The sequence below is a fragment of the Neodiprion fabricii genome, chromosome 3 (assembly GCF_021155785.1).
Source record: "Neodiprion fabricii isolate iyNeoFabr1 chromosome 3, iyNeoFabr1.1, whole genome shotgun sequence".
Lineage (NCBI taxonomy): Eukaryota > Metazoa > Arthropoda > Insecta > Hymenoptera > Diprionidae > Neodiprion > Neodiprion fabricii.
The window spans coordinates 29,751,139-29,773,498 of NC_060241.1; the positions used below are offsets into that span (position 1 = coordinate 29,751,139).

At 39.0% G+C, this 22,360-nt stretch overlaps 3 protein-coding genes across 25 annotated transcripts in view; 2 read left to right on the forward strand and 1 right to left on the reverse strand.

Annotated features, from left to right (window-relative positions):
• LOC124177330 (autophagy-related protein 16-1) overlaps window positions 1-6,127 on the reverse strand; it is a 237,098-nt gene extending 230,971 nt beyond the window's left edge. For 2 of the 9 annotated variants that reach the window (XM_046559624.1, XM_046559625.1), the window contains exons 1-5: window positions 3,164-3,343; window positions 2,848-3,061; window positions 2,334-2,586; window positions 1,588-1,750; window positions 1,304-1,392 (exon numbers count right to left, since the gene is read on the reverse strand). In XM_046559624.1, the coding sequence (XP_046415580.1) occupies window positions 1,304-1,392; window positions 1,588-1,750; window positions 2,334-2,586; window positions 2,848-2,977 (635 nt within the window). In that variant the 5' untranslated portion in view covers window positions 2,978-3,061; window positions 3,164-3,343. The other 7 variants (XM_046559623.1, XM_046559622.1, XM_046559620.1 and 4 more) reach the window with 7 other exon arrangements.
• Window positions 3,662-5,654, forward strand: LOC124177351. 2 transcript variants are annotated; one of them, XM_046559668.1, is made up of 5 exons: window positions 3,662-3,800; window positions 3,895-4,094; window positions 4,375-4,546; window positions 4,778-4,863; window positions 5,226-5,654. In XM_046559668.1, exons 1-5 carry the CDS (start codon window positions 3,693-3,695, stop codon window positions 5,419-5,421), a joined length of 762 nt encoding a protein of 253 aa, XP_046415624.1. In that variant the 5' UTR covers window positions 3,662-3,692; the 3' UTR covers window positions 5,422-5,654. The 2 variants fall into 2 exon arrangements, 1 of the variants encoding a protein (XP_046415624.1); XR_006869591.1 differs by having other exon boundaries at window positions 3,770-4,094; window positions 4,778-4,961.
• Window positions 6,128-6,239: 112 nt separating the features above from the next.
• The window catches only part of LOC124177323 (peripheral plasma membrane protein CASK), a 142,025-nt gene continuing 125,904 nt past the window's right edge, over window positions 6,240-22,360 (forward strand). For all 14 annotated transcript variants that reach the window (XM_046559570.1, XM_046559576.1, XM_046559574.1 and 11 more), the window contains exons 1-3: window positions 6,240-6,785; window positions 18,074-18,186; window positions 21,595-21,700. In XM_046559570.1, coding sequence (XP_046415526.1) covers window positions 6,727-6,785; window positions 18,074-18,186; window positions 21,595-21,700 — 278 coding nt within the window. In that variant the 5' untranslated portion in view covers window positions 6,240-6,726. The remainder of the gene's footprint in view (window positions 6,786-18,073; window positions 18,187-21,594; window positions 21,701-22,360) is intronic.

The following is a 22,360-nucleotide window of genomic DNA, read 5'->3' on the forward strand; positions in this document are numbered from 1 at the left end:
CAAGATTATCGAATCACAGTGAAAAACCACTTTCCATGGTCTTTTTCAAGCCAAAAAGTCTCTGGTATTCGCAGAGTAGATTTAGAATCATGATACTTCGCACTACCTGACTAGAGCGTTAACTTTGAAAATTCTGATGAAATTGGAAGACAACTGGTTTGTGATGTCACATTCTTTGTAACGACCAATCCCTATGAGTTTTTGCTGTGCAGATGCACATCAAACTAGTCACAACATGACTACAACAGACTCTTAACACCTATTTTTGGAAACTGCATGATGATTTGGAGATGTGCCGACTAAACCTCGAAAATAGCGATTTTTAAATGTTTTCTTGACTCAGAATTGAATTCAGTGAATACATGCAATATTGTACATAACATATATATGCATATGTCAATATTTGAATATATCATCAAAATCAACATGAGAGTCTATCAATGTGAAGATTAGCAAATTGCACAACCTAAATCGTATGTGTATACATCAGATTTACACCTGAACATTTTCTCAGAGTTCAAGACTAGTGGTAATCTTGTACTATCTAAGCTCTGATAACCACGTAGATGAAACACAAGTCAAACACAAGCAGTATAATGACAAACTTTGATTCACCATGAAATGAGATTATGTCTCACATTTCGCAAGGCATTCAAATGATACAAGAACACAATGAAAGCTTTCCTTATTTTGCAGTAGTTTTGAGTGGACCGAGCACAATTGGTGTTACATGCAACAGAAATTTTTTTGTCTCTTTACTATGCATCGAGGCTATAACATCCATAAAGACTTATGAACAGCAGTGTATAGATAACGTTTAGCAGAAAAAATACGACGAAGAAGATACAGATCGACATGAATTGGTCAACTATAATTAATGTTTTGGAAACTTTTGTAGAAAGTTTTAAATATGATTCTAGCTTCAATATTACAAAAACCATAATGGACAGTCAAGATATGTACAGTATCCTTGTGAGAGATTCAAAGATATGTTTTTGCAACGACTATCACAACTTTCATCAGGCGAGAATTTGTCCTCTTTGAATGATACCATATTACTATGGCCTTTGCCATCGAGTATTCGAGATGCTTGTTTCTGTACAATAATCTCAACTTGCATTATAAAAGAAGAATTATATGAAGACCAGAGTTCCGAAAAAGTAAATAATAGGTACATGCATTGAAAAATTCTAAAAACGAAATTGAAATATTAGCGTCAATATCTCATGGCCTGTACACAATATAATTGAATGAAAAACAGTTAAAAAGGTATTCAGTACAAACCTCAATCGACGAGACTTACTTTAAAAAATTGTCATTTTCTTCATTCATTTTCTCTGCATCCTTCGCCTTATACCTGATCAGACGTTCTACCAGCTGACGATTCTCTTCCTGAAAATTAAATTGTAAATGTGGTTAGTATAGAATACGCATTTTAATAGAAATCAGGCTATGATTTTACTTATAATACTAGTGAAATTGTAGAAGACCTGGAGCAGGCATTGTGAATTCAAATGATGATCAAAGCAAGCACCTATTGTACTAAGTACGGGCAGTATGTAACTCAAAGTAATAAGAGGATCTAACCTGAACTTTTCGAAGTTTTTCTTCGAGAGCAGCGAAAGCAAGCTGCAGAGCTTGATGTTCGTCTTTCAGCATTTGATTTACATTCTCCAATTCTCGCTCCCTGCTGACACATCTTGTAATTTCTGCGCGCAACCCAGCATTCACTTCTAAACTTTCTGCAATACTATTCACATAAATTAAAGAAAAGATTATTTTTGTATCAACCGTTGCACATTGTTAGTTTTTTATATGAATAATTTTTCAGGATATGAGTATAAAAATTAATACAGAAAGGTCAAGATTTGATAAATGAACAGGCATGATGAATTACGTACATCGCACTCATTGAGAGTACGGTAATCAAGAATAATATAGATCAGAAAATCCTCATTTAATGACTCAGCTTCATTAAACAGAAGCATTAATCAGCAATAATTCATGCCATATCGACTGTATAGTAAATAAAATGAGAACGTTATGATGCAAATATTAATACTCAGTTGATTTTTAATATGAAATTTAAACATGGTATAGTAGTTTTAGCACGAGACCTGTGCAATATTATATTTTTGTCTCACGAACAACACAGCCTTTCGTTCTAACTCAGCTGAAACAACTATATGATGTTTTCCTCACATGTACATACTTCTCAAAACAAAATTATCGATTTTGTATTTAATTCGAATTCAGTTACATCTGGATTTGTCGAGTTTAGTACGTATATAATCTGTTGGACAATAGTGTTATTCATAGAACATGGTTCTCACCTAGATTCTTTTGTTTGTAATTCTTTTCGTAACTCCTGAAGTTTGTTGTTAAGATCTACAATCTGCTGAGTGTGTTCACCTCTTCGTTTATGAAGAGTGGCCAGTTCTTCAGCATGAGCCAAAAGTCGAGCTTCCAAAGTTGAATTACCTCCAAATCCACCTGATCCCACCTCACATTTTAGCTTTTCATTAGCTATGGACAATTGATAGTTCTCCAATTTTAATGTATTGGCACTTTCGAGAAGTCGATTATCTGTAAAATAAAATACAAATTTTGAGATTGGTGATCTCGCTGTTGATACACTGAAAAAACATCATAAGAACAGTAGACAATATCTTGCTTAAAAGCTGTAAGCTTGACAGTTCAATGACGCGATTGGTAGTGTTCTGGCGTGAAGCAGAAAACGTTTCTTCTGCTAAACATGTTGTCAAACTACTTATAATAATAATGCATATTTGTATATTCAAGTGCTAATTGTTAAATGTCACAGAAATAGTAGTTATTGTAACTTACGTAGACAGATAAGATCGTGAAAGCAGTAAGTTTCAGATCTATTCCTGTCTCGCAGTTGGGTTATAATGTTTTTCCTCCAATCGGTGTCCTCCCCAGGCAGGTGGTGAGTGTTTGCATTGGAAGCAGCCATGGCCCAAATATTCTTGCCAACTGATTCCGTTTTAGCAAAGTAACTGAATCTAAAGATCGTGCCGGTGGGTTGTGCGAATTAAGACTGAAAAAATTCGAATGATTATAATAATAGATGCTGCTCACTTTGCTCAAACCAGAAATAGGCTTGCATTAAGGGTTCTTAATGAATTTTGTTGGCACATACATGAATCCTACGTAACTACCGACAATATGTAACAGCGAAAAACCCGTAATAATCACATGTCATCACAGTTAGAGCCAATAAAGTTTTCAATTTGCAAAACTGACTATCCTAACCTCAAATATCAATGTCGTTTAGACAATCGGTACTACACCGTACCAAACACCAATCTGAATAGCCTGAAGTTATCGCCACATACATATCACTGTCTCGAATGCATGCGCACCTTACTTTTGAAGATGAGCTGACTTTTCATTGGCTACTTTCGGCAGATCAGGGCATTCATTGGGCGAGTCTTTAAGTTGGAACTGCGTCTGTGTGAGGAGCAAGAGTATCACAAGCTTCGACTCTTGCCTATCTCGAACAGACCGACCGTCAGCAAACGTCACAGGTGTTTATTACTTTCGTTATCAGCATGAATCGCTGGCTTGGGAAAGGTTAACTTATGCAATGAAATCTCAAGTAAAAGTGTTTAACGGACTGAATGCATACTTTTAAGAATTTTAGACGCTTAATTCACGTTTAATAGGACATGTCAAAGAAATTAAAACGCACCAGGCATGGAACGCATTGGTTGTCGGATACGCTGTCAACCATAAAGAAACTTCTATCGGACTCTCGCGAGAGTCTCTCGATCGATGTAAACACGTTTTTCAGTTTGTATACCTCTGTTTACCTCCGCCAATAGCAAGTCATAGATTAATATCTATGATTCAAACGAGATACCTCAGCAGGATTTCTGCCGCGCAGATAACCTCTTGCTAACAGATAATAATGGCAAACGCACTCGGTCAGTCGTGCCAGTTTCACCCAATGATTGTCAAACTACAAATACACATACCTCGAAAAGTCAAAAGCAACCGACCAGATGCAGTTCTTCGAACGAATGGAAAAATTTCACCGGGTCTAGAAGACGACTAAGAAGTTGTCAACGGTTCGTTATCAAACTATTTGTTTACATACATGAAATCATTGCAATGGAATACTTAAATCTGTGATAGGTTTGACCTAATCTGTTGACTTTATCCCAGTAATCATAGACGAAAACTTATGTATGATTATATTAGCATTTAAGTACAAAGAAGCTAGTAGATATTCTTTTAATACCTTTATTCCTAATTTACTTATAATCTGGAAGCCAGTTAGCGTATTTCATCGAAAGCAAAATAAAAAACCGTTCTGAATTTTTTTCAATACAGCTTTTTATATTTCAGAAAGAAATCTGAATCGGAAGAAAACAGCAGCGCCTCATCCAACTCTGATTCCGACACACGTCCACCTTTTCGGCATGCAAGTAGAAGTGTGTTATCTAGACTTGTCCAGTATACCTTTTACTCTGTGATAAATACAGGTGTGGTGATGGACCAAGGTGTGACGGCTGCTGCGGTATTATATTTACCCATTCTTTTCACTTTCAAATTTTTCCAAACTGTTGCTGTGACCACTTTTGACTCATATTTTTCAAAAACTAAGATGTATGAAAGATTCAGGATAAAAATGATAAATTTTTTCTAAGAAGCACATTTGGATTGGTACCGTAATAAAATCGTATACCTAATTTATATTGTCAAGATATTTCTGTCCGAATTGATAAAAGGAATGTTTATGCTTTAACAGCTTTGCAGATCATTTCTCGCTCTCTATCTAAAGCTAGACGAAAGCAACGTTCATTCGAGTCTGGTTGATTCATGGGATAGAGCAGGGTAAGGTTCTGATAATAATTAACCTGTTTGTATGCTAACGAGTAAACAGTTTCAAGTTTTGTAACAACATACAACAACAGAACAATTTGGTATTGCCAGTATGTATGATACATAATACGTATGATTGAAATCCCTCAAATAAAAAAACTATGCTTATAACCTGATATTATTTTTGTTCCCATTTAAATTCTTATTTATCAATACTCAAATATGGTGTTCCTTGCATTCAAATAGTTGAATATCACCTGTTTTTATTACACTAGCAGCGCTTCTATCGATTCACAGTAACTGAAGTCATGCCTGTTCTATCAGATCTCTTAAACGATATTGAGGGGTTATTATATGTTTTATTTTCATTCTAGACAGAAGATAACAGTGTTGAAAGGGTATAATCACAAACACCTCGTATACCTGGCAAAGAAAGTACGTCATGCAGCTGTTGAATCAAACACTTTATACAGAACAACTGGTCAGGCCAGAGTAATGCTGGTACTAACAGCGTTTGGCCGAGAGGAAGATATGGAAGAAGCATTTGACGATCTGTGTTACTTACATTGACGTCCATGTAAACAACTTGATTTGTCGGCATAGATGTAGCAGGCAACTTCACTGCCACAACGTGACATATCTCTTTGACCGTGTGTGGCTTATACTGTGTGTCAAGTCATTAGAAGCTATGTTACTTATTTAAAGAGCCTCAAAGTCGTTTTGGACAGAAATTCAAGTCTAACAAATATTTTGAATAAATAATAACGAATCAATACAGGGTTGCACATATCACGGTTTATAAATTCGTCTCTGTTTTTGTTTTTCCTAGTTTTTCTTACCGCAACGTAAACGCAACAGCTGAAGTATATCTTGTTCTAACACTAGTCTTTCAAGCATTACGAATTCACAGCAGCGAATCCGTATACGTACCTAATCATTTGTCGCTCAAGTAGAGCTAAGTAACTAATTTTAATATTATCAAGTTGTTGTCAAATATGCGTACTTATACTTATGCATAGACGGTGTCACGTACAGAGTCGGGAGCTTTTCTACGCTTGTTTGTATCGTTGATGGGAAAATATTGTCAATTAACACGTATGCGGTGTTTGACATATTCCGCGATGAATTTTGAATTCGTCCGTGATACGAGCAGAACACACCGTGGGTCGAGAAGGCAGTGAGACACGCCCCACCACGTCAATTTCGTCGGCAGTCCGCTTGCGCGCGCTCCGCGCGTTGCGTAGACTACGGCAGGCAGCCGGGTTTCGGTGCCGAATCGTCGCGCAGCCGCTCTGCGCCCGCCGTGTTTTATGCAACCAGTTTTGCGTCGGAGCAACGGGTTGGTTGGTGTGGTTGGGTGTCGAGCGCTGCAGCGTTCGGCGGAGAGCAGCGGGGTTGTCAGAAAGGCGTGTGCTATCTGTCACGGTCCTAGTAGCGAGTAGGATTGCTGTCAAAACGTCAGTGAATGGAGGCGCGTGTCCTCCGGCCATTTTCGTAGTTTCAAAACCGCCTGACAAAAGTGTGAATTCCGCATTGTGCTAAAAGGCGGTGTTTGCGTGTGCGCTCTCGCTACGTTTTGCCCCCTTGTGCTCTCCGTGCCGAGGGTGGAAAAATAGGTTGGTGTACGTGATAAGTGACAGTGAAACGAAGTAACGGACGAACGGACGAACAAACGGCTCGCGCCGAACGACCAGCCTACGATCGCTGCCAACTACCGTAGGACCAGACTCCGCGAGGAGGCGAGGCGAGGCGAGGCGAACGCCGTGGGCCACTGCCCCCTCCTCCCCCCCACCCCCCCCCCCCCCCCCCCATTCTGCTACTACCACGCCGTGTTGAACGGAGGCAGCGGGCTTGTCGGCCGGCATAGACGAAGTCATGGCAGAGGATGAGGTCTTGTTCGACGATGTTTACGAGCTCTGTGAGATTATCGGAAAGTGAGTAAACTCGGGACTCTTGATTCTCATCGGAACGAATAGAGAATATTCTACTCTCTCACATTAACCTAGTAACGGTCAACGGTTCGAATGTTTGTCCGCTGACACACTGCGAGCGTTTTCCTGTCCACGATTGTATTTTGTTTTCCAACTTTTCAGGTGTTTACTACACTCTTTACTCGCTGAACGAATTTCGGTCGGTATTCGAATGCGATACCGAAATTTCGAATAGGCACACTTCTATTATCATTGTTTATAATTTTGTCACACTTGAACCTAACCTGATTGACGGGCGTTTCGTCAGCGTGATCTCACATTTCCAGGTATACGTGTCGACGACGCACACACGGGTGTTTACCTACTCTTCGGAATGCTTATTATGGGAGTATGTGTGGATAGCCTGACATATATCAGGTGTAGTTGGCCATCTTGTGTTTACTTCAGCCCGCCAAATTCAATTATCCGTTATCAAGACTAGTTTATTTTCTCTCTATCGCCGTCAACTTCAAAGTGGAAACGATAACCTCAGTCTTCTATTTTCCAACGACATTTTAACGAGCAGTTGGAATTTGCTCGTTTTAAACTTGGTACTATAAATTCCAGGTTCACTGATCGTCTCCTTTGCATGTTACACAGGTGAAATTTGTCCGGAACTATTTAAGCGCACGTCAGGGTTTCGATCTAGCGTATTATCTTCAACTTCTATTTCATTCTTTGAAAATTAGCATACGCAGATTATTTCATGCATATAGGCATACCTAGTCCACAGGTATGTACGTACGTACCTTTATTCACGTACATAGGTATATTATTATACATACACGGACCCATATGCTTGCATGTATGTATCAGGTCGGGAGACGGGAATGTGTTTGATATCGATTATTTTGTCCCGAAATATATCCACCGAGTAGGAAAGGGGAAACGAATATGAAAAACTTTTGTATTACCACATATGCCAGTCCTCGGGTTTTACCGTTTCCGAGTCAAAGTTTAACCATAAAGTTTTTTACAGATTAAAGCCCAAGCATAATGTTTTAGACGAGTATCAGGCAACACGTGACGGACAAACAAAATGGTATACACCAACGATTGCCAGGAAAGTAAACTGTGGCGGAACTTTTACTCTTCTTACCTGAACGTCACAGCGTTAAAATGCGCCACGAAAAAGTTAACAAACAGTCCTTGACGTGAGTTGACAGTTGAATTTATGTTACGACCGTCGAGTCGAGCTTACTCTGGGTCTTTGTTGGTCTACATTGGATTCTTATTCAAACAATCATGTGAACAATTCTTAATCTCCCAAACTAAATTGAGCTGTGGCGCTGTGGATGCACTCTCTGAATATGAATTAGTTATAAGTATACCACTGGAGAAAATTATTGTGCATACACTGGAAGTCAATGACACATTATCGGGCTGAAATTGGTGACGTAACAAAACCTTAGGCTAACAAGTCGACATTATCGGGCAATTTAGAAATGACTTTCAAGGAGTTGGCTATTCAAAATTAAAGTATATTTTGTTTGTAATAGTTTACTAAATCTCGGGCATTCTTAAAAATGGGGATAAGCGATTTTTCTTGAACATGCATCATTACAGTAACGTTACTAACTTCACCCTATGAAGTATCAGTAAAAACTCACTGAATCGTCGGTGCATATGTACTGATATTTTCCAGTGGTATACTTATAATTGGGAATCAGCGAATTTTCACTGATTCAAATTCAGAGAGTGGGCTCGGCAGAACTACGTTCACGAGCAAGTATAAGGGTGTTATTATCGAAAGAAATTTGTGCACTACGCAGTAGTATCTGTATTACTTCACAAATCTTTTAAGCATTATATGATTTAATGACAGAGAATACTCGTCGTGTGCGTTGAAACTGTACGACCATTGCATGTGAATTACATGAATACTTGAATGGTTCGAGTCAATTTTCTGTTCGTCAATTAAAACTAACCTTTAGCTGGTACATTGCGGTCATTTGTGACATAAAGGTTTGTAATCTTTAGCTGGCACATTTATCTGGTCTAACATTGCTGGTACCTTGGGGTCGATTGTAAAATTTAAAATTATTCTTGGGATCTTTTTTATCTTGTAAAAGATACTTAGGTGAATACTCAAAAAAAAATAGAGTTCAAATATTAAGTTGCTTCATTACAGCAATCAATTTTCGATCGGAGTCTTCAATGACCCCAAGGTGCGAGCAATATTATACCAGATAAAGGTGTCAGCTAAAGATTGAGCGAACACACGTTAGATATGCAGATCCAGTTAGACGCAATCGACGAACGTTTCTTTATACTTGCTCTATTTTTTTTTGTTCTCCTTAGAACGGTTCGTTCCATCGATCGGTAATGCGGTTCAGAGTCTAATGATAAGTCAACCAATTTGATCTTTAACCTTCGGTATAACTGGGTACCTACAATTATATATTTGATCATTTTAATATATTGCTCGGCTTACTTTATTCCTCCCACTCAGGGCTGTCCTACACTTTTGCGGTTTAGTTGTTCAATTCCATTTTTTTCGTCTCGGAAATTATAAATATAAACTATTCTATGAATTTATTTCATGTTTTAACACGTTTTCATTCGTTACTGCATCTTTTCAGTCACAAATAAACGACATCAAGTAAAAATTGACCGTCTGCTCTTTACAAATTGCGGCAGGGAGGGGCTCTCAGACAATTATGACTCACGTGGAAAATTGAGTCAACCATTTTACCAGGTGTTCCCGTGGACACCCTAATCTACGAGCTATGTGTCTGATACATTAAAGTCGCTTAATTGTATTGCCCCCGTTGGGCTGCTCGCCTAAATGAATATATTCATTCGACTTTGCGTGTATGTACATAATTATAGGTGCCGTTGTGTACCCTAAATATACATATATCCATATGCCTGTCATACGTATGTTACAATTACTATTTTTGACTGCTGGTCGCAACTACACTGTGTTCCAATCCGGAAATTGATCGTCGTCCAAAACCGAATATACCTGTGTAATACGCCCGTATCTAAAGGCACACTGAGGTTCACTCTGCAAATGAAAATACACAGAGGAACCTTATTTCGTCGACTGTCTTGAATAGCCGCGACTAATTAATTTATCTCGAAAACTCTCTGGGTAATGGAAGCATTTGAAGACTCCGCCGGAATCACGCGGTGTGAGAATTAACCGGGTAGTAAACAACCCAACTGCTTGTAAGAATTACAAAGATTCCCCCCACATCCAAATTCCGTGGGCTAGTCCTGCGGCATTAGTGACGACCACCACCGCAATCGAGCTGACCATAGTACTGTGCCAAGTTAGAGGACAACGGCACCATTGAGAAATATTGCAGTTTTTATATTTCGGTTTTTGAAAGAGGCAAAAAGTTGGCCACGACTTTGCGTCGTTCGTTGCTTCCACGTTGCCTCGTCCGGTATTTCCGGAAGCGAAGCAGAGTGAGGAAATAGAAAGATGAAAGAATTTTAAGTACGCTAGGGAGGGTGAGAAATGGAAGGGCTGAGCGCCCTACATCATTCACTCGTAGTACCTTGTACATTTTGCCTGTGAATAAATGTCCGACTAACGGATTAGAGGTTCAGGAATTGCATGACCTGCGTACACGCAATAGGCTGCTTGGATCGTGTCCAATCACCGTGTAACTAAGACAATAAGCGTCATGTAAAGGACTTTGATTTGTCGATTTGTCTTGCCCCTGAACTTAACCGACGAAGTACGCAGAGGCAGAGATGTAGGTGTATGGCATGTTCGTGTGTTCACCCCTGCATATGCGTTGGAAGTTTGATTTATCGTTTCGCGATGTCTAATATTATAAACATGCGAAGCAGTCTGATTTTGTCACTCCTGGCATAAATTCTTTTGTCTGCACGTACATACATTCGTCTTGGGAGGATTTTTTTTCTTTTTGGAGAGAGATAGAATTCACTCAGCCACAGTGCTCGTTTAAATATTTATAAAGCCTTTTCTCACCGCCAAACGTGATGAATCGCACCCGTTCAGAATACGATATAACAGGTATGCATATATTTTCGTGGTAGACCAATAATCGAAGACAGGATGTTGTACTTGGAACGCTTCGACTGAAAGAGTTTTTTTGAGGATGAAAATAGCACCGTTTTTGCTGGTCGGTGGTTTTTTAGCCGATCTTAAAACCACACATATACATATTATGTACAATATACGATGTTTCCAGCCGTGTAGAAAATCTTTGAAACTTGGAAGTCTCATCAGGTATCATCCCCTTTTTCCTCTTCTCGTAGACATTTATTTTCACAGGACATTAATCTCGGTTATAACAACGTATTTTATTACCCACCGTATATTATATGTCACTTATAAAGCTCTCGTAAAAACATCCCAAAACAATTTTACGTCCATTTTCTTACCTTGTTCTATAATATCTTACTACCAATAATCTATTACATGTTGAAGACGTGACGGGATCGCAAAATTTCGTGCAATTAAGCAGTGTTGAGCAAATTTGTGATTAATTAATTACAAATTACAAACTACAGTTGTGTTGGTAAGTGACAAAAATTAATAACAAATGTATTTTATATCTGAAAAAAAAATTGATTACAAATTACAACTGTGATTGACATATTTTTTCGAATCAATTACAAATTAAAAAAGTAATTGACATCCTTTTTCTAATCAATCACAAATTAAAATTGCAATTGACGCGTTTTTTTCGAATCAATTACAAATTAAGAAAGTTCAATTGTAATGTGAAGGTTGAAATATGAAGGTTGCTGATTCACAATTGAATAATCTGAAGTGACGGAGGTTTAAGAGGGGGCAAGGATCCTTGAAATTTAAATCGTATTGCGATTCTGGATAATCTGTCCTCGTAATGTGTGAAAAATTCTATCAAATCCGTGATGAACAAATCTACTGATACTCGGTATCAAATCTGATGTAAAATACCATTGAACTTTCTAGTCGAGTTTGAAATTTCGCCAAATACTGTACACCAACCTTTCGCTTTGAGCCATTGCCCCGTAGAGGTGAACAACAAAACATCCATTCGGGAATAATCAAATCGCAGCAAACGTCTAATGGCATGCATCACGTGCTTATAACTGATGGCAACGCAAATGCACGTAATTTGTCTTAAAATATGAAAGTCTTGTGGCATAATTCGAGAAATATTTCACCTGTAGTGGTAATATTACACCCCAGTTTGACCTACCACCGTGTGCATGTAATTGAACAATAATAAGGACACGCCATCCAGTAGCTCATGTTGATATTTCTTGCAAAACTCTCATTCAGGTCAGTTTGCATACGCCGCAGGCGTTTTTCATTTCTTTATCATTTATCGTTGCTGCAAATCCCCTCGACCAACATCATGCTCTACTCGAAACACATACTTCGCCTGTCATGCAACTTGACGTGTCTGCTTATACCGCACATACTTTGCACGGGGCAGGTTACACGGGACCATACCATGTAGTGCCTGTCTATGTATAACACTCGCGCCATGGTACTAATCTGTTATTCGATGAATCGAAAACGCCGCGGCGACAACGCATTAGAATGGAAATTAATTCACAAAGAGTATCACGTAAATCGCCAATATACTTGGCATAAAGTGCAATCGTTGGTCTGGCAGAAGTGCCAGTAAAGCGTGAATCGTTTGTTCCCTACGGGATAACGCTCCTTCCAATATCCTACAGGCAACTGATGATAAAAATAATAAGTGATGCGTACCACGAATGGTTTTTACGACTTGTTATCACATCAAGTAAGGTAACTTAAGCGTAACTTAGACGTGGGAAAACTTTGACGGGAATCCACCCTCGACATGCTAATACATGTAGATTCAACGTAGGCGTAACCTAAATAACCAGAAAGTTGAGTACTCACGAGTGTGCGGGGTCCAGTTGTGCTCGATGCCGTTAATATCATCCATCATGTCTATTTTTCAATGAAATATCTTGTTACCAAAAATCACGTTATGCAAGAATGAAAACCTAATTTCAATTTCAATCATTTGTTCTGTTAAAATGAGCGAAAATCGGGTATAATACTGGACCATAGATCGATGGTTCTTTATAAATAAACCTATTGGTATACCGGTCTGTCTTCCAACTTGATTAATTCGAGTGCTGGATATGTCGTTTACGTTTATAAAATGAATAAGCCAAAATGCCTGTGACAATTGTGAGGGTTAATTTCGCAATAGACTTCAGAGAGGCCATTGGTATCTTCTTGGGTATACGTTAGGCTTTGGGGAAAACACCCTCAGGATTAGTTTTAAAATTTGAGTTGTGCAAAGAATCCGCATCAAGTGCAGAAACTTTATTTAATCTTCCCCGTAATAAAAAGAATTTCAAGAAATGCGATACTTGCGAAAGAAAAATTCATCTAATTAACTAAATAAGCCCCTGTGGAAAATAACTTGATAATACGAATCGATTTCACTGGAATGAATTTTCTTTCTCTTTTATATATATATATATATGTATACATGAGACGTACAATTATGGCAACGTCCGACAAACTTTACGCCAGGAAAATTATGCAGCCTTGCCTCAAGCAGTTTTCGCAAATGACGTAGAACAGAAAGCAGGAACAACATTTTTAAATTAGAAAGGAGGTACGACGTACTGTGTGTCGTTTCTTTTACTATCTCGTTGCTGGAGGCACTGCATTACGGAAATGTATCCTCGACGTGTTTCGCGTATTTGTTCTTAGTAATCAACGCCTCTCAGGAACTGTACCGTATCTAATGCGATAGTCTATCGAAATAAAGTATTTTATGACCCTGTAGAACTGCGTACTATCGCTTTTGGTTATTGCCAAAATTTCAAACAATATTGCAAAAATGAAGCAATTAATGGTTTCATGCGCCCCATCGACGTATCTTTTTAAGAAAATGCAATGGCGATCAGTCGTAAAACGATCAGACAATTTATTCTCAAAAGATACAGCCGAAAAATATCGAGTCCTCATAATTGAGATTTAACTGACACGAAACTCATCCACCGCGGACAAACTTATCGTGTGAATATTTTTGACGTTGTTAATGTTAATATGGAGATTTTTTGGAGAATTCGTTATTCCGACTATATGCAACAATACAAGTGATTGTGATAGAAACAGGATAGGAATTATTACATCAGTGCAATTACTTTTTCTCTTTCATTAACAATACTAAATTAAAATTCTGTTTTTATTGCGTTATTCATGTAAAACCGATAGAAATGTTCACCTATTTCATGATCTACTCCCACATCACTCGTGAATGAAAATATGTCAGTAACATTTTCATATGTCATCATATTACATTGCATTATCATTCATGGTCCAGGGAAAGAGTCCACCTTTCCGTTTCATTGAGAATTTTCGAGTATCAGCGAATGCGGCGTTCGTAAAAAACGTGTAAAACGCGAATGGGCGAAAAGTTGAAAACGAATCGCTGCTCAAATCTCTCTGCGTCACCGTCATTAACGAACTGTGAATTTATTGTTAGTCAAGAGTTTCGCAAGTAGTCGGACTGATTTATTTATCTGACAATGAAATAAAAGTCCGCGGTTCAAACGCGCTCACTCGAAACGAGTGTCTCGTTTTCATCGGTTCAAATGGCAGACTCTACGAATTGTAAGAAACGTATTACACTGCGCGAGCGCTTAACCCTTATTGATATTTATCTTCCATCTCCAGCTCTTTGAGTACAGCTATTTTATATTCTACAGTTTCAACGTTCCGCCCGGGACACCCGATGAGAAGTCGATGGAAGTGGATGCTATTTTCTTTCCCTGCCATCCCGAGTCCTTTATAATTCAACAAGACTGCGATACTTGCTCCCAGGAAGATATATCGTATGTTTAAATTGTGGCATAGTCAGTGATCTACATGCAGATACACCATCGGTCATTTTTAGAATATGTGAATACGTTTCACTTTGCTCACAGTTAGTATGAAACGACATTTGACTACGTGTAGTCATTACTATGCGTTACTCTTGGCGACTTGATTCTCAGGCGGCCAGTTTCAGCGTTAAACAATTTTTATAGAGTGGATCAGTAAGAAGCAGATGTTAACTAATCAGGCTGCCGGAAATTCTTCCATTCCTTGTCTCTTTCGCGCCGTAACTCAAGTACACGTTGACACAAAGCAAAGATTTACCGAAGCCAAGTATCGGTCGATGCTAGACATCCATTCGCGTAGCTATTGAATTCCAAGGGCTTAACTTTCCTCATAGAATAGCTACACCAGCAAAATCGATAGTACAGAAATATAAGTCATGTATTACCGATCACAGTTTAGATGAAGAAGATGAAGGGTCGGTATATATTTCGAATGAGCGTTCCATCAGGGTGGCTTCGGCTAAATAAATCTTACACCTGACGAGAAGTATGTGCAGATAGCTTCGTAAAATGCAAAGCTTCTGTATCCCAGCACTTTCAAGTAGTCAAATGGAGTTGAGAATAATTGTAGTCACTTTTTTAGCTGAATGCAAAATGTTTTATCATCCATGTAACCATGAAATCATATTCGATGAGGTAATTCTATCACGTAGTATTTCTAATATCCAGACTGATGAGAATGAGCAGTGACGGTATACTATATCGGTGTTACTTTTAGTGCACTACTAGGTATAGATGCATGGTTACTAAAAATTTAATCAGGTTATAAAATCCGGAAAAGTATAAATTTTTTCTTGCATATCGGACAACGTTTCCGGCGCGGCCTTGGCCTTAAGATAGCTGGAAACTTGGCGTTGTGAAATTTTGCCAAGTGTGGATTTCAGGAGCCAAATAGTTGGACCATAACTCCGAGCCGAAATTTTAAACAGGCATTACTCTCCTGCGTAGTACCTGTTCGTGCAGAAATGTCTGAAACCAATGCGTGTCTATAACGCGCAGCTACCTACGTGGGGTATTAATACAACATGCAGAATCTATTGAAATCCACCGATAGGCACCGAGAGCCGGACAACAAGGGTCTGTCGACTGTTCGGTGCTGGCGGGTGGCCACCGGCGATATTTCATCCGAATGCGCAAAGCTGCGAATCGGGGGGCGTTATTTATTTGCGGGGATGCGCTGTCAATTCCACTTGCAAACTTCAATTACATGCAACTCCAAGCTTACCTCGACCAGTTCGCCTTCTATTAGAGTGAACATCACAATTTGTTATGCTGACGGTGAAACTCGTCATGTTCTGCGCGCAATCGCTGCGAGTTAGGGAAAGACTTCTGTTATTTTAGTACGTGCTAAGATTTTTCGGAGTACCGCTAAGGTGGAATTCCGTTATCGCTGGATTAGACGTTCAATTTTTTTAATTGGGCTGCACATTCCATGCTTATCGTGCGTGGTCAAAATGCGAATATTCAGAAATTAGTCAATACATTTGTTTTTTCAAGTCGGGTGCTAGGTTCACATAGGTATGTCGTTGACGTACTTGTATATTTCATACCTTCCAAATTCGAATAAGTGAAAACGAGTATACAATGTATAATCTTATACTTATAGTATTCATTTTACTTAAGGATTCAGATTTATAGTTCGAAGTTGGACTCAGCAACAATTTTAGTTTTGATGTTTGGCAGCAAACGCCTGCGATTTTTGAACGTTTCAAATACATTATTAATGCGTCATCTTCGCGTTGTCGATATTTGTTTCCAAATGAAAGTACTGAATCATACGGCTGTACAAACGAAGACGTCCAATTGACAGTAGCAATGAGTAGTGAATACACGATTCTAAGTCGGACAATCTTCCATCCAAGCGAAGCAGGTTATAATATCTACGATTCGCTCCACGTCTCCCGAACTTGATGAGCGCACCTAAGGGGATAAACTGCTACTATAGGTATAAACAGATGGGCTCACGTACAATAACAGGGCTGACAACAACTATAACTGCTGTGACTCGAAGGCTCAACTTATCAGAGTAAGGAGCAGCGTCTTGCGGGCTCGTCTTGAAAGAAAAAGCTCGCAAAATGATCTCGGTGGAACGTGGCTTTCAGAAGCTCCAGGCTTTGCCGAAGAGGTCACCTGGTTGATTGACCTGCTGCTGGGGTGAAATACGGCGGGATCAACCTCGGGAAATTGTGAGCGAAATGAAAGTTCGTAACTTACTCGAAATGGCGAGGCCATCGGTGGGACGGTTAGTTTCGGTGCGAATCCCACCCGACACCTTCGGCCCTTAACTAAGTCGCCAAATCCAGCTGTTGGCTTTTCACAATTATACCTGTACAAGGTTATGGTCGAGGGAGAAGACGAATCCACTTTGAATACTTTCAGTTTCAAAGCTGAATTTTAGAATTTTCAATTGATCTTATCGTATAGTTTCTGACCGATTGTGAGATTATTTTATTCCGTCGCGGCGGAACAACGTGCGGGGATTTTATTTTTTTCCTTCATCGTATCTGCATTCCTGCGGGCTAACCGTGGATTTTCCTTGAATTTTATAACTGCACGATATAATCATTCTGACGGCTTCGGCACCTGACTCGAATTTGATAGCAGATTACGTAATTATTCAATGAATAACAAATGACGCAAAGTTTAGTAGCTGTAAAGAACCAGATAACGCCCTTGATTAGGGCAAAAAATCATTGAACGCAAGAAAATAAAGTGTAACGACGAATTTCTTAGACATTGAAGACTAAAATGTTAACGTTAATTTGCGTTCAGGCACTAAGTACAATGGAAATGATATTGATGATTTGAAGTACGAAAATAAATTTCTTCTTCAATCAGAATGCAGCGAATCTGACTTTTATAAATCCAGTCAATCTCTCGGAACCACATATTTTCTAGATACCCAACGTGACTAGAAATATACCGTAACGGATTTGAGACGCAACGGATCGAACCGAAAAATTGAATGAATTCTGGCATCATTCGCGTCTAATTGTGAGTTTGAAATTCAAGAGGATCAGTTTGTCTGTCACGTCAAGCATAGGCTGAACAATAATATATATGTACATGTACTATACGGTTCGTTGAGCGATAAATCTCGGATAATCTCAGCACACTGGTTTATTTCGTTATACATGACTGGAATATCGATTATAGGTGGTATTTTAAAATCAATAAATAATGTGTAATAAATATTATATGGTAATGTGTTTGTCGCGGATGCTTATCATTCTATCTGATCATGCTCACAGGGAAATAACGCAAGCAAGGCAGACTGCACATGTCTTTTTTGTAATAGGTGATCCTCGAATCTCTTTCTCGAACATCGTCAAATTCAAATATACACACACATGTATAGCACGAAAATCCCTGATTCTAACATTCTTTTCCATTTTCAGAGGGCCTTTCAGCGTCGTTCGAAAATGCAATCACCGTCAAACTCGTCAAACATTTGCTGTGAAAATCGTCGACGTTGCGAAATTCACTTCCAGTCCTGGACTCAGCACAGCCGGTAAGTACATCAAGCGGATCATATCTAATCATCGCTGAATTGTTCACCCAACCAATTATCAGCAAAAGCCACAGGTAATGACGGTAATGATTATCCCATCGAGTTGTATTCGTACTAAAATTATAACGATCTACGTCCAAGTGTTCTCCTCACTTTCGCCATTTATACTTTGTGTTCATGGATCGCCGTGGAACACGATCTGTTATTTTTTCGTCACGAATATACGTCTAGGAGGCAGGTTGCTGCATTTTTATGTCACAACTCCGCCCGTATTTTTTACCGGCACGCAGGACTTGTCGAGTCGATTCTCCGCTCTCTGCAATGCTGTTTGTATTTTGAATGAATACCCACTCGAAATATCGGCAACAAATGTTTTCATGTTTCTAGACTGTAAAGCTTGAAGTACGAAAGATTTTTCCAACAGACGTGAATTAAGCGATAGTGAAATATAACTCTCTAAAGGAGTGTCAAAGTTTAGGATTGGCAAGTTTTCTTGGAGGAGGATACTTTCAGGAGAAATACATATACACATACGTATATGTATGTAATATGTACGTGTGTATACGTAGATGGAAAGTTACGAGCAGCGTGGGGATCCGCGTGTGGCATTGCGCTTTTGCATACCTCGAAAACAGTGAGAGCAAAATTCTATACCGCGATATCCACTCTTACAATATTGAATATTCATAATTCAATAGAAGGTGACACCCTTGCGCGGTTTCGAAGCTTAGACATACGTTTAAGAACTCTAAGGAATATTCACTTCTAAAAAGGAAAATTTAATTTGTACCAGTAAGAAAAATATTTCGCCAGAAATGCAGTTTTCATTTTTTCAGTTTTCTTTCTACTTCGTTTACGTGAAACGAACAGATTTACGTAAGTCGATAAGAGTTCTTTTATCTCCACTTCAGAATTCGTGAGCATGGTTAAACATTCAATTGGTTTCGCGGTCTGAAAAATCCCTGAAAATGTATTTTTATCCAAGTCTTGCAAGAGTAGGCTACAACTACATCCCACTAGCCGAGTCTGTGTACCATTTTGGATAGGTACGTACATGCGAAACTTATAATATTTATTCATCAACGTTTCTGGGACTGCTTGTGCGGGCTATTTTGCTGTACACTAGAAACCTAGTCATGCACAAGTTATCGATGGAAAACGGTTCTCTGAATTTCCTCACACCGATTGCGCCTTTATCTAATATATGCAGACTCGTTGTCACTGAATTATCAGATAGCTTTTGAAGCTGACGATTAGATAATGTAACCGAAACAATTAAATTTGAAAAGTGTGTGACAGTTATCTAACCCTATTTATAAAAATAAGGAGATAAAAGTTTGTTAAATCCAAGTAATAATAGTTGTCTCTACTGAGAAGATCGAATATCGTATGTTGCGAGGCATTTTTTCATAACAAAATCACCCTGAAGGGCAAAAAAAAAAAAGAAAACGAATACTCACTTATAATCTTCTCGCGAAAATAATTTTTTTCCGAAAAGTGGAAAGAGTTTAACGAGCTTTTCTCAGACAGAAATAACGTGCGCTCAATGTTCGTAATTCTTTGCATTGAAAGACACGATCAGTAAGTGGCGGACCAGGTAGGCAGGGGTCTGTTTGCCTAAATATTAACAATAAAAACTCTTAACTGAATAAAACGAGGTATCACAGCTGGAGTAGCTTCCAGGCAACTGCGTTCTTGTTGCGTTGTTCATTCGACCCGTCAACCCTCAATCTCGTGTCGTCCCAACTAACCTGTTATACATCATTAGGAGCACTGATGGATATGACTCCCACCTGAGTCCTGGTTGCGCAAGCATAATGGGCTTCGCTGCATTGTGCGTCTTCCGAGGTGATTTCTTGTCCGAAAATACTCCCGGGAATCCATTAGAGGAATTAAGGTTATTAACTCGGCAGTCGTCACTGAGCGCGAGATTCTTCTTTTCCTTTAACATCTGCGTGACCGTCATGTGCCCTCCGATGATTAATGAAACCACTGACTGACTCTGTTAACTTTAAGGGTTAAACCATTTTGCTACAAGTTTTTCATCTCTGTTCTCCGATTATGCGGCAATGATTCACTGGCGTCTTGAACGTGGGAGTAAATTTTTACTGAGCATTGGATTGATCCCCCCCTCCGAGTATCATGTCATAAACAGAAAAGGGGGCTGTTACACTGCCATTGGGGAAAATTGGAAAGACATTTCTGTGGATTGGTAAACAAAATACAAAAGAAAATAATGCGTCGGTTGGTGTAGTATTAAACACGACTTGAAGGAAACTGGTCCCACGCATCCTACGTTTGGTCCAAAAATCATACAATTGTAATATCCGGCCAAGTCTCGGACTGCCACTTTTATCTCTTAACTGTAACCTCATACTTCTCAGCTTGTCCCTCTATCTTTCACGTCTCCTCGGACTTGCATATGTCTGAAAAGTGCCTACTCAGCTATGCGTGACCCCCTGTTTCTCCCAGACCACCTTTGAACATCTCACATTTTGATCCCTTCTATAACTCAAAAACCTGCTATTTATGAAGACACTTCTACACACCCTACATTCAATTACACTCACAAAGTAATCTTTCAATTCACGTTCTTAGATAAACAACATTTCGACCAACATCAATCAGTAATCAATATCTCACCTATAACGCTTCAGGTGTTATCACTTTAAGCGGAAAGAATCCATGTCATAGTACATAAGAGATGTACCACAATTGCACTTCGAACGCGCATTGCCAGATTTGTGATATCTTGAGATGTATTTTTGCCTGAAGAAAGTACACAGCGTATATTCCCGTTTTACAAAAGTGAAGAAGCGTATAAATTTTACCAACACCGAAACACGTTTAAAAAAGAACTTGCGATTCAACCGAGAAAACTTTACGTCTGGAATAAAATATTCTGCGTATCGATCGATTGCCTATTTTAATATACGTGCTTTGGAACGTTTTTTTTCGGAACATTGATATCAACGCGTTCGAAAAACTTGATTTAAAATATCGTTGTTTCTCATTGTCTCTCTGTGTAGACACGCGTCGTTATTGTTATTTTAGTTTACTACCTAGTTCATTCTCAGTAACCCCCGGGCGTGATAACAATACACGGTAATTACCATCCGCTAATTACCGCGCTTCTTTTCACGAGCTTCAACTTTTGCACGCCGGGGATTTACTCTCACGACAAGATACAGTCACAGAAAGGGTAATGTGGGTCAAGCTCCAGCTTACTCGTTAGCGTTCGAAAAGTTTCTTCGTGCCAGGCTCCTGTTGCAATATGACACAGCCGCCACAGGACATCTCTAAAATCCTTACTCTATCCTGATTCTACGATCTGTCCAAATACTCTTTCAAAAATTTGCCCAACTACAGTGTATGCCCAATGCATATTATGTCGCACGGATGTTACAGACTTGAAACGCGAGGCAACGATATGTCACATGCTGAAACATCCCCACATCGTGGAACTCTTGGAGACCTACAGTTCCGAAGGAATGCTTTACATGGTGTTCGAATAGTGAGTATGTTCTGCGGACACAGCCCCATTTACACAATTTACATGTATCGTACGGTGGGCCTTAGATGATAATGAGTTTACTTGAAATCAGTCCATGGGATACAATTCAAGTGACGTCCTCTTTAAAGGCTTACCTAACTCGAGATGTTTTAACACGTTTTTTGATCAGTTCTTTTCATTGTAAAGTCTGTTACCGTCAAAATTTTTCGTTGGAATAGGCAAACGAACTATTTTGCGAACATACCTGACGAGAAAACTCGCTTGGAAAAGGAGATCACCGAATTCACTGATTCAGTTTTTGAACCTACAGCGTTGCAAGAAAAATAAGTCGATAACCTCGAGAGATTTCTACATCAGCAAAAATGAACGTCGACAAACTGTAACTTTTCAACAGTCATTCCACGAACAGAGCTATATCGAACTTTCTTTTTTGTCATTTGACAATCTAGTTGCGGTTTTCTACTATTTTTATAAAATCCTATTGCAAGATGTTTCAGAGAACTTTTGTTCGCATTGCCAGAACGATGGTGTGAAAGCTACGGCTCTAGCGATAGTTCGTTCTTGCAGACGCAGAAATCTTGAAGTTAGTAATTATAGACGTGATTTCAGTAAATTTATGAATCAAACGAACTAGATTACAGAGGTAGGTACGTCACATAA

Excerpts from the sequence above, each read along its gene's own strand:
- LOC124177351 (XM_046559668.1), top strand. The coding sequence starts at position 3,693 with ATGTCAAAGAAATTAAAACGCACCAGGCATGGAACGCATTGGTTGTCG. Across the intron at positions 4,095-4,374 it reads CGACTAAGAAGTTGTCAACG|AAAGAAATCTGAATCGGAAG; the intron begins GTTCGTTATCAA and ends TTTATATTTCAG. Across the intron at positions 4,864-5,225 it reads GATTCATGGGATAGAGCAGG|ACAGAAGATAACAGTGTTGA; the intron begins GTAAGGTTCTGA and ends TTTTCATTCTAG.